This window comes from Oncorhynchus tshawytscha, linkage group LG08 (genome assembly GCF_018296145.1).
Source record: "Oncorhynchus tshawytscha isolate Ot180627B linkage group LG08, Otsh_v2.0, whole genome shotgun sequence".
NCBI classification, from domain to species: domain Eukaryota; kingdom Metazoa; phylum Chordata; class Actinopteri; order Salmoniformes; family Salmonidae; genus Oncorhynchus; species Oncorhynchus tshawytscha.
This window is the reverse complement of record NC_056436.1, coordinates 46121622-46133434: the sequence shown is the minus strand read 5'-3', so window position 1 is coordinate 46133434 and position 11813 is coordinate 46121622. Positions and strand designations below refer to the sequence as shown.

Below are 11813 nucleotides of genomic sequence, written 5' to 3'. Positions count from 1 at the left end.
TAAAGCGGTACCATATTAACGAAATTCATGTTTTTATACATTAACGTTACAGTGTGAAGCCTAATTATTAGCAAGGAGGAACTATTCCAAACATTCAAATTATTTACACGGTGCCTTTTAATGACACGGACCAGAAGCAACGTCTGAAAGCTGTTTTGTTCTGTACGTAAACTATACTCTTGTTGCATATCTTCGAATACGGTGAGAAGCTAGCTATATATTTTGTACTAATCTATAAAATTGCTGTGTTAACTAGCTAAATTATAAAGCGCCGCCGCAAACCGTGGATTATCCATTGAGCGGGCGTAGCTAGTTAACAAGCTACATAGAACAACGTATGCACCTCATTTGTGTAATTGTAATTTGTATCGTATCTAGTAGCCAGCTAACACTACTATACTATGGGCAGAAATGGTAATGGCGGCAAATTCAAGATACAATAACCATTTGAACAGTTTTCTACAAAAGTGGATGAGGTAGCAGAAATAAGTGTCGATTTTTTTTGGAGTTGAGTATTGAGGAAGACTGGCGTCAAGTACTAAAATACGTGCTCAGAAATTAAACCTGACGATAGTGATATTGGAAGGAGAGTGAAAACGGTTCAGACAAAACAATGAGACAGATATTTCACTGGATATATAAATGTGAAGCATCCGCTTGGCGTTTCAACTCAATGTCAAATATGGTAGTGGAAGGAGATGGATTTTGGCAGACAACTTTTATAATGGATGAAACATTTGATCTCAGTACAGTTTTCTGTTCCCGAAACTAGAAATATGTTATGAACAGAATGGACTGGGTTTTATAGACTAACTTTAGGCAAAGTTGTAAAAAATCGCGTTGTTTAGGAGTGCAAAGTCGAATTGAGATATTGCACATGCGCACTTCAGAGTAGATTTCCCAAACGGAAATATGCAGATGTCTGCTAGCTCGTGTTTGTGGCTCCTTGCCCACCTCATTGCTTGTTCTGCCCATTATGACTCATTTGTTCCCAATGCAAACGACAAGGATGTGGTGTATCTTGGTTTAGTTATATACATCTTTGGTTCAGACTTGTCTGTGGGAAAGGCGGAAGTATGTTAGAATCGGATGGCGCGTTGAGTAGAGTTAATGGAAAATTGTAGCGTTGAAAGTTTAGCAAAACGGATTAAAGTTGTTAATAAAGATAGTATTCTATCTAATAATTCCTCGTTCCTTGTTTGAGTACGTTTCATGGAAAAGTATGTGTTTTTGGGAGACCCATTTGCGGTGAGGGAGATAGAGGCTGCACTGGGAAAGGTAGAGTCAAAGTGGACAAAAACCGCATTTATAAACGCTACATGCGCACAAAAATGCCCCAAAACATGCGTGGGCCAGTTTCCAAGCACTTTAGATCATGCATAGGGACAAGTTCTAGTGGTTGAAGTATTACATTGTAAGAAGGCAAAAAGTAGCCTAGTAGTGACGTTTGGGAATATATGATGGCAATCTTATTCGTAACAAAAAAATCTTGTAGTTAGGCCTAAATATAATTAGATGCAATCATTTGCTGTTAGTGACGTGTGAAAATTTCTGTATTTTATCTTTACATTCTAAAATAATTAGAAATAGGCATCTATTTATGTTATTTATTTAATTTGCATGATAATTGCAGAATAAATTCCTCACCTATTTGTGACTGATGGTTTCGTACTCACGAAATGGCCTAAAGGCCAAGTTAGGATAGCCTACTATTGTCCCATCTCTCATTTAATTGGACCCACCTCACAGTAGTAAATAGATGCGCTATTTCAAGTATTTTGCTCTATGCGATCCGATCCGTAGTGCAGTTTAATGGTGGAACAGACGGTTCACCTTTTCCATGTACCTTTTGTAGGCTATGTCTGAATAATGTAATGTTACATTTCTCCAGTAGACAATATTTAATTTATAAACATAATACATAGGCCTAATTATATTGCAAAGAAATTGGCAACATTGCAGAATAAATTCCTCACATTTTCTGGCCATGGTGAGTTATTATTCACGATGTAGCCAATTGGGCCTATTAGAAAGGCTATCATTTCAAGTTTTTGCTCTATGCATACAAAAGGGAGTGTGGTTTAAAAACTGTTTATAACATACAGGTGAACATGAAGTTGATCTTTTGCATTGACTTTTGTAGGCTACTGTAGTTGTATATTTTTCAGAGTAGACAATGTTTTAGAATTTGCGGGCAGTGTACCATATTTAGATTTGGGGAAAAGTACATTCAGAACATTATTGAATTCCAACAGTCTGTTTACAGGTCCAGAACAATTTGCAATTGTTTTTGTCTTTCAGAAATGGTCAGATACAGCAAATGTCACTACAAAAGAACAAATCTGCCAACACTTCCCTCCAAAGACATTTGATCAAGTTCACCATTGCTAATTCCTTTAGATACTGTCTTTGCCTAATTCCTATACTTCCAAGGTACACAACAAATAAGGGCATTATTGCCACAATGTAAGGTGAATAATGGGTGTTTTTCTGACTGGTCTGATTGATAACGGGAAACGTGTATGTCAGTGCCGTTTAAGATGAGGGAGGATTTTTTTTTTTCCATGAGCATGGCCTTATTTCTATTACAGCATATTGGATGACTGTCATTCATATTCCATTCACTCAGTTCAATGTCACAGCGCTAGGTTGAGATTTCATTTCCCAGCCTAAGTACAACTGAAGAAGTCTTGAACTCAAAATTATTTGCCACAAAATGTACTTAAGGATCAAACATAAAAGTACATTTGAAGGTTTTGTACGCCTATCAAATGCTTAATCATTTTAATCAACTTATAAACCTCTTCATCAGACTCGTCACTCTCTACCGCAATCACCCTCTTTGCACTCTCCATGAAGTCTGGACATTTTGGGCATCAGCAGATTGAATCTGAAATACATAAAGAACAAAGACATACAATGAATTGCTGTCCAAAAGAAACTATATTACATATGACACATTTTATCAGTGCATAAAGCATTGAAACGTGTTACCAATTGTAACCGTGTTTGTTGTTATTTACTGGACATTACATATTGATGATGACTTTTGGAGTACTTAGCATAGCAATCTAGAGCCACTACCTATTCCAGGTGCTGGACAAGCCCCTGGTAACCTCGCAGGAAGTGGTCCAGTGCACGCAATAGGTGTCCAATTCTGGTGGGAACCAGTGGTGTGTGCCCAAGCGCCTGGAAGCTGTTTACCAGGTTTGCCCTGTTCAGCGGACTGGTGTGGTAGAAGGTGTAGAGCCCACTGAGGAGGTCTTCTACTTTCTGAAACATCACGTTGGACCGGATGGCATCAGATAAGGTCAATTCAAGGCGTTGTGCCATACAGTGGATGCCGATGATGTAGGCTCTGGCCCCCTTCAGCCGGCTGACCACACCATTCTTGGCTCCGATCATCACAGCAGCTCCATCTGTTTCCAGAGCGACCAACTTGCTTCCCCACTCATCACACGCTCCCTCCGATGGCACTGATGGCATTGCTTATGTGTGCCGCGTCTGCGTTCTCCACCGACTTGATGCCGACAAACTTCGACTCGATCTTGCTCTTGTGACAGAATCAGACAAACTAACTCCTCCTCTTTCACAGAACTGTCTGTGGAGCCATCTGACATGATGGAGAGAAATTTGGTGTTTTTTCAGATTCTCTCTGATGTTGTTTCTCTCCACCTCTGCAATATGGTGCAAAAAATATTTGGCCGGCTTCTCATTTCTATATGTTGAGCCCACAGCGATTCCTTTTTTTTCATCCAAACTGCAAAAATCAAACGCGGCGCGGGAAATTCAAAACTATTTTTTAGAAATATTTAACTTTCACACATTAACAAGTCCAATACAGCAAATGAAAGATAAACATCTTGTTAATCTACCCATCGTGTCTGATTTTTAAAATGTTTTACAGCGAAAACACAACATATATTTATGTTAGATCACCACCAAATCCCAAAAAACACACAGCCATTTTTCCCAGCCAAAGATAGTCACAAAAGCAGAATTAGAGATAAAATGAATCACTAAACTTTGATAATCTTCATCAGATGACACTCTTATGACATCATGTTACTCAATACATTTATGTTTTGTTTGATAATATGCATATTTATATCCACAAATCTCGGTTTACATTGGCGCCATGTTCAGAAATGCCTCCAAAATATCCGGAGTAATTACAGAGAGCTACATCAGGTAACAGAAATACTCATCATAAACTTTGACGAAAGATACATGTTTTACATATAATTAAAGATACACTGGTTCTTAATGCAACCGCTGTGTCAGATTTTAAGAAAACATTACGAAAAAAGCATACCATGCAATAATCTGAGACGGCACTCAGACGTAAATATATTTCTCCGCCATGTTGGAGTCAACAGAAATATGAAATTACATCATAAATATTCCCTTACCTTTGATGATCTTTCATCAGAATGCAGTGCAATGAATACTAGTTCCGCAATAAATTGTTGTTTTGTTCCATAATGTCCATTACTAGTGTCCAATTAGCTACTTTTGCTAGCACGTTTAGTTCACATGTCCAAAAGCTGGCGCTGGTCCAGACGAACTCGGACGAAAACTTCAAAAAGTTATATTCCAGGTCGAATAAACTGGTCAAATTAAGTAGAGAATCAATCTTCAGGATGTTGTTATCATATATATCCAATAACGTTCCAACCGGAGCATTCGTTTTTGTCTACAGAGTAATGGAACGCATATGGAGATATCATGAGAAATGCGCCTCACCAGGAACTGGCATTCTGCCAGACCACTGACTCAAATAGCTGCCATCCGGCCCCACATCACACTAGAGACTTCATTCCACATTCTACTGACTGTTGACATCTAGTGGAAGGCGTAGGAAGTGCGAAGAGATCCATATCTTACTGGGATGTGAATAGATAATGAGTTTAACATCAACCAGCCCCAGAATTTCCACTTCCTGTTTGTTTCCTGTTCTGTTATCATTCAGAGTGTTTTCTATCCAACAGTAATAATAATATGCCTATATTAGCATCTGGGACAGAGTAGGAGGCAGTTCACTATGGGCACGCAAATCATCCAAAGTGAAAATGCTGCCCCCTATCCCTAAAAGGTTAAGGGCTTGTAGGTAATCGATTCTCAATTGCAATACGGTTCTAGAAACATAAAGCCCTTTACTTTCATATCACATCAAAAATAACTTCCAAAATGCGAATGTACACTTAATGTATTTACTGTGTTTTAACCGGCTTCATCACAATTGCAGCCGACAGTTGCAGCCTTCTTCCGTTACACACAGGTGTTCGTAAACATGCTTAGATGGCTAATTAGCACAGGTGGTCCCTCTGCCTTCTGTAAACACGCGCTGTAACATGGATATATGGCCGTGTGGGAAAACTAACCCTATAAAGGTGTGTATCAATTGAACCTTTTTGTTTGTTTTAAAGATAAGGTCCTTATGCTGCCAAAACCGTACTGCAAGCGATACGTGTTAATGTTCTTATCAAAACTCCCCTGTACAGAAGACGCCTTCGTCCAATGACTCTTATCTGTAATGTAATGGAACTGAGAGTCATGATGAAGGGCTAGGAGATTCCTAGATGTGAGAAGTGTGCAGCAGGGGCATGATGCAAAGGAATTGGGTACTAATGGTGCTGGCGCTTAGAAGTGTCCGGTGAGAGAAATGCAGGTTGAGGTTGCCAGGATCGGAGGAGCACAGAAGGTGTCGTAAGCTAAGACAGTGAAGAGAGTAGAAGAGGAAGATGGGTACAGGAGGAGGGACCCTAAGAGGCTTGCTGTGAGTAGGCAGAGGTCAATAGAGAGTGATGGGAATAACGTGCTTCAGTAAGGTTGGTTTCTTAGTGTTCCTACCCATTGTTATCAACTGTACTGCAGAACTGTAACTTATATCACAGGGGAAAAAAACATTTTCTGTTAGCAGCTGCAGAGAAGTACGTGGGTGTATGAGATTTTACTGCAGAAGAGTTTCAAGGTGTGTTGAACAATAGTGTCCCATCTTCCCAGGCTGCTGGCTTGGTGCAGGATCAGATATGGCCAAGTAGTGGAATAGTGGTTTTAATGGGTGTAGGGATAGTTGGTAGTGCCATTTTTGTTCCCTTATCCCCGTCCTTCCCTTTTTGTGTTACTAAGTTTAATCAATTCACACTCCAGAACAGTAGGCAGAAACACAGGTCTAGATAAGAGAAATAGATAAATTAGGTCCTTGTTCCTTTTAGTGTGTGCTGATTGCCATCTCCCCTGCTTTGTCACATACCAGAAACCTCATCACACGAGAGCCTGAAGCGGCTCACGAGGGAACGATGATGCGTTACTGGGGCGAGATCCCCGGGCCGGCAGGCGCCCCACCGAGCCGCAGCTCTTTCGACCTGCTCCAGCGCGAGTTCCGCTCGGTGGAGATGCAGGACCCCCCTCTGCACCAGCCCTCGGCCCAGCGGCCCCGGCCCACCACCATGCTGGACATTCCCTCTGAGCCCTGCAGTCTCACCATCCACACAGTGCAGCTATGCCAGCACACCCGACGCCTCCGCAGCCTCCTGGCTGCAGCCCAGGGGAAAGGTCTGGTCCCCTCAGAGGGCGGTGGTGCTGGAGGAAGTAGCAGGCTGGAGGAAGGGGAGGCTCTGCCCCCAAGGCCACCCACACCGCCGGCCGCCCCCGATGACCTGCTGCCCCTGGACAGCAAGGCACCCTGGCAGCCCTTCCAGCTCTGCCACAGCGACCCTGAGAGTGACTTTTACATGTAAGAGAGTAATGGCTGTGTCTTGACTTGTTGCAGTGGCATTCACAGTGTCACTTTATACTGTGATCTATGTTTATTAATTGAACTTTACATTCAAGTCACAATAAGCAAAACGGATTATGATCATGTTTTTTGTGTGGAAGAATGTGGTGAACAGTGCGCTGGAAACTATAAGGCAAGGAATTATCAGTTGCGCTCCAAGTTTTCTCCTGTGAGCAAGTTCTGTCTCATCCCTCCTTCAATCTTCAACTTTCTCTCTCTGTCTCTCACCCCCTCTTTCTCCCCTCTCCCCATACAGGGGAAAAGGTGAGCCCGTCACAGAGCTGAGCTGGCCCTCGTGCCGACAGCTCCTGTACCAGTCAGTGGCCACAGTCCTGGCCCACGCCGGCTTCGAGTCGGCCCAGGAGAGCGTGCTGGAGACCCTGACTGACCTGGCCCACGAGCACTACCTGCGCCTCAGCCGACTGCTGCGCACGGCCGCGGACCGCGAGGCCCGCCTGGGCGCCACACCTTTCCCGGATGTGGTAGAGCAGGTGTTCCACGAGGTGGGCATCGGCAGCGTGCTGGCCCTGCAGCGCTTCTGGCAGGTGCGCATCAAGGACTACCACAGCCACATGCTCCAGGTGAGGAATTGCTGGTGTTGATTTGGGATGGACTTTGTGATGTGGTGACTGGGGGAAAAAAGTGTGTTGTGTTTAGTAGGACACAACGTTGTGAAAGGATCATATAGACATCCATTGTGTACAACAGACTGATAGTATTACTCCCTCCTGAACATGACCCTGATATTGACATGGCTAGGTGAGACCAGGCACCGGCACCCTGTGGAGTTTATTTGACCTTTTAGTCCTGTGTAGGTTAGATTATCCCACTGTTATCTCTCTATCCCCTGTGCCGTTCCTAGGTCAGCCAAGAGCTATTTACCACCCCACTGTTAAAACTATCCCTTCGTTCGGTTCAAAGTCAGCAATACCAGGCTCCACAGTGCAACCATTTTACTCGCATTTGCGCCCAAAAATGTATAATGTGAGAACAGAAAAAGTCAACTATGAGCACATGCAAGCTGTTTTATAGCGGGTAGCTAATCACACAAAGAACTACGGATCCCATATAGCTAGCCCACCTAGCGCAGCAATAGTGCCTGGGGGGCTGTGAGTGAATTGCTGAAAGAGTCACTTTTAGAAGCGTACAGGCATAGAAGTCCAATTTACTCGAATGTCTACTGAAGTGTGATGTTGTCCTCGTGTTTCTTGGCTATTTACATTATTTTGTTCACACGCTAGGTCGTTTTTCAATGTTAGTTTAAGCTTGCTCAACTGCTTGCGAAGAGATGTCGCGAAGAGATGTCGCACAGACCGTGTCCTGTTACCACTGTAACCTCCGGCCCTCAAAAGGGCAGATGAACATTTGTCTCACCTAAGTGATTGAAATATTTGAAAGTACATTGTGCTTGATTGAGCATGGAACACTCCCAAAAACGTTTTATTCATGAACCTTTAGTCATTTATTATAAAAACAAGCATACTTTCATTGTGCTCCTAAATTTCTTTGTGTGCGCCAACATTTTTGCTCCTTTTAGAAAAACAATGTCAGTGTAAGGCCCTGCAAGGAGTTCACGGTTAACCCTCTATCTACCCCCTGGGTCTGTTCCCAGGTCAGCAAGGAGCTCACTGTTAACCCTCTATCTATCCCCTGGGGCTGTTCCCAGGTCAGCAAGGAGCTGTCGGAGGAGTATGAGCGGCTGGTGAACCCTGAGAAGGCCCTGGAGGACTCCAAGCCCCCGCGGATCAAAGAGGAACCAATGAATGACATTGCCTTCCCCGTCAGCGAGGAGCCAGAGGCGGACCAGGCCTCTGGGGATCAGGCCCTCCCCATGGGGGTTCTGGGGGCCCCAAACGAGAGGCTGGCTGGGGGCCTGGAGGGGGAACACTCACCACACACCTCAGGTACCGTATATACCCCCGTGATACTAATACTATGTACAGTCCTCACCATATGTATTTGGACAGTGAAATGACATTTTTTACTTTGGCTCTGTACTCTAGCATTTTGGAATTGAGATCAAATTATTAACATAATGTAGTTTAAAGTGTAGTATTTGGTCTCATCCCTTGCACGCAATGACTGAACTGTCTGAACATTCATTTGGATGCTACCGCGATTATGACAAATCATGAATGAATCGTGAATAATGACGAGTGATAAAGTTAGAGGTACAAAGATGATAACCTTCCCTGTTATTGGTAATGATGAGAGGTCAGCATCTGTTGTGTAACCTCTGTAACTTAGCCAAAACTAACTGCATATGCACCCAACAAGTTTTTAGAGATGCAAATTTGATGTAGTCATTGGGTGCAAGCAATATGGGAACAAAAACCTTTAGACTATTTTAATACAAGTGAATTTGTCCAAATACTTATGAATTCTTCAAAATGGGGGGACTAGATCCATAAAGTGCTGTTATGTCCAAATGGCCCTGCCGGAACAGGATCTGGCACCTCTCCGTTTTGGACTGTTTCATTACGGAACCTATTTGGCTGAATCCGGTACCTGTCGTGGCATGAACAATAATTCACTTTTTGCAATATAAAAAATATAATAAGAGATCAAAGTTAATTCGAGTTGCCTCTTCATTAATTCTCCAAGCTGTGGATGTAGCCCAATAACAAGGCATCGCCTACAGTCGGGAACGCATGGCAAATCTGTCAGTGAACATGCAGCATGCAGTTTAAACAGGCCTTCCGCACGCAATATTTCAAATACAATTGAGGGAAAAGACAGTTTGGAAAGCAAATGGTTCCTGCTGAAAAGAGAAGACTAATCTGTCTGCTGTATGCTACCGAAATATTTGATCAACTTCCAAATATGTTTTTACAAAGTAAAATGAGAGAAAGACTTTTGGCACGAGTGCATAGGCCATCACCAGTGAATGAGCTGAGCATCATCATTGTGTTAACTTCCAGTGAAACTGGAAAGCATTTTTAGGATTATCATTTCCTCCTCATATTGTAGCTGATAATGTCTCCACACGCCTCGGCCATTGATTCAAGACAAGTTCAGCTTTGTTGATCTCAGATTCTCAGTGTCAAAGTTGCCTGTCATTTTGATTATTTGTACGCATTAAAAAAGATTCTGCCAAAGTCTCCAGTCATGTAAAATGACGTAGAATTGCATGAAATGTATTTATAAAAGTCAACAATTGTACCGGACTCTAGGTTACAAAAACATTTCTCCATGTGTGCAACTTCTGTAAGTGCCTCTACTTTACTGCTTCATGCCACTACGCAAATGCGATGTAATACATGCAATGCTTTATTATAAAGGTGAATAAATGTGTGTGTGTGTGTGTGTGTGTGTGGTTGAAATCCAGTTCTCCCCAGGTCAGATAAGAGGTGACATTCTGTATTATCGTGCCATAGTGATCAGTTGATCTGAAATTCTAAATGTTCTTTAGAGCCCAAATTAACATGTTAGCTTCACTGTCCAAATACATATGGTAAGGACAGACATAACATGAGTTGGTTGTGTTAAAAAATACCCTAAAAGTATTATACTGATTCTAACATTTACTTGCATGACATCATAACACGGATTGTATAAAAGTGTAATTTAGCATTTGACATAGATATATGCTTCATTTAGGCCTACATGATATAGGTACTTTTCTTAAGTTGGACAAACACTGGCATGATACCCTCAGGGACCAAGTGGCAATGATAATATTAACTGTATAACATAGCATTGTTTTCATGAGATAGATTTGATTACAAATAACTACTTAACATTCAATATTTGTAACCGAGTTCTGTCCATCTTGGCCATTGTGTCCCTGACAGGCAGTGGAGTTGCCATCAGCTCCCCCTTGTGGCACCTGTCGCAGGTGAAGATGGAGCCCCAGGACAGCGAAGAGGGCCAGGTGTCAGGCCACGGGGTACTGGGAGGTGATGTGTTCGAGGAGGGAGGACCCATGTCCACCATGAGCGAGGCAGACGGCATGGCGCCCTCGCCCGGAGGGGCGGCGTCGGACGGCAGCTACGCCTCGCACTCTCCCGACTCACTCATGAGCACGTCACCCGTCTTCAACCAGAGGCCCAGGAAGCGCATGAAGAAGATATGAGGAGCCTCAGACTCGCGGAGGTAGCCATTTTGTGTCAAGGTCACATGGGCACATCGTGGCGATATGAAACATTGCAAGGTTGCAAACAAATTCCTATGCCGTTGTCCATTTTCCCCGAACAGATCTGAAAGTATTGGATAGGTCTCAGCACGAGGGCCATGCGCGCTAGTTGGTGGCAGAACATGGGAGTTATTCTAGAATGCCAGTAAAAAAAAAGACTATTTACATGTTGCTTATGAATGCATTTCACACTACTTTTGGATTATAATTGGATTTTAAGGCTCATGTGAATGTCCTGCTTTATATAATATGTGTGTCATCATCGCAAATCAACTGCATTATACGTAAAAAAAAAAAAACACTTAACCTTCAACCAGTAAAATGGCTCTATGACAATGAGCGTTAGCATTCTAGCGAACAACTGCTCCATGCAAAATAGTTATTTTGCAAAGATTACAAACAAATGTAATCTTAGCGACTGTTCAAGCATTGTAAAAGTTATTTTGATTAGAAGTAATAAAAAAATGTAATATAGTCTGTTGAATGAGCGCAGCCAAGAGTCGCGCACATCTGTGGGTGACGTCAGTGTGTTGTGTACTGGAAAGGGGTCTATATGTCCTAGTGTTGCACGGTATACAGGTACCACGGTAATATCACAGTACCAAAACGTCATGATACTTATGATACCAACATTTACAAATACAAGTACTACCACATATTTCGCCCCCACCGATCTAAAGAACCCACTGGCGCCTGTTCTAAAATGTTTACAAAGTCAGTTTTGTTTATAAATGCAGTTAAATTTAAGCGAACTAGTCTTGTATGTATTGTATGTGCCAGTCCAATAAAGTCCACTTCACTTTCATGCGCATATCACGTGTGGCAGCTGTAATCCACCAGCCACATCCCCTATCAGCCCTTACTCACCTGCTTTTCTCCTTCCGCTCTTCCTGCACT

The 11813-nt window shown here is 42.7% G+C and overlaps 1 protein-coding gene across 3 annotated transcripts; it reads left to right on the top strand.

Moving 5' to 3' along the window:
• The first annotated feature begins 87 nt into the window (after nt 1-87).
• supt7l (SPT7 like, STAGA complex subunit gamma) lies at nt 88-11238 on the top strand. Of its 3 annotated transcripts, XM_024429688.2 has the most exons (6): nt 96-201; nt 2302-2433; nt 6260-6739; nt 7038-7362; nt 8448-8685; nt 10576-11238. In XM_024429688.2, exons 2-6 carry the CDS (start codon nt 2321-2323, stop codon nt 10854-10856), a joined length of 1437 nt encoding a protein of 478 aa, XP_024285456.1. In that variant the 5' UTR covers nt 96-201; nt 2302-2320; the 3' UTR covers nt 10857-11238. The 3 variants fall into 3 exon arrangements, with proteins under 3 accessions (XP_024285459.1, XP_024285458.1, XP_024285456.1); XM_024429691.2 differs by lacking the exon at nt 2302-2433 and having other exon boundaries at nt 88-162; XM_024429690.2 differs by lacking the exon at nt 2302-2433 and having other exon boundaries at nt 95-201.
• The last annotated feature ends 575 nt before the right edge of the window (nt 11239-11813 follow it).

Excerpts from the sequence above, each read along its gene's own strand:
- supt7l (XM_024429688.2), top strand. The coding sequence starts at position 2,321 with ATGTCACTACAAAAGAACAAATCTGCCAACACTTCCCTCCAAAGACAT. Across the intron at positions 2,434-6,259 it reads CTAATTCCTATACTTCCAAG|AAACCTCATCACACGAGAGC; the intron begins GTACACAACAAA and ends GTCACATACCAG. Across the intron at positions 7,363-8,447 it reads ACCACAGCCACATGCTCCAG|GTCAGCAAGGAGCTGTCGGA; the intron begins GTGAGGAATTGC and ends GGCTGTTCCCAG.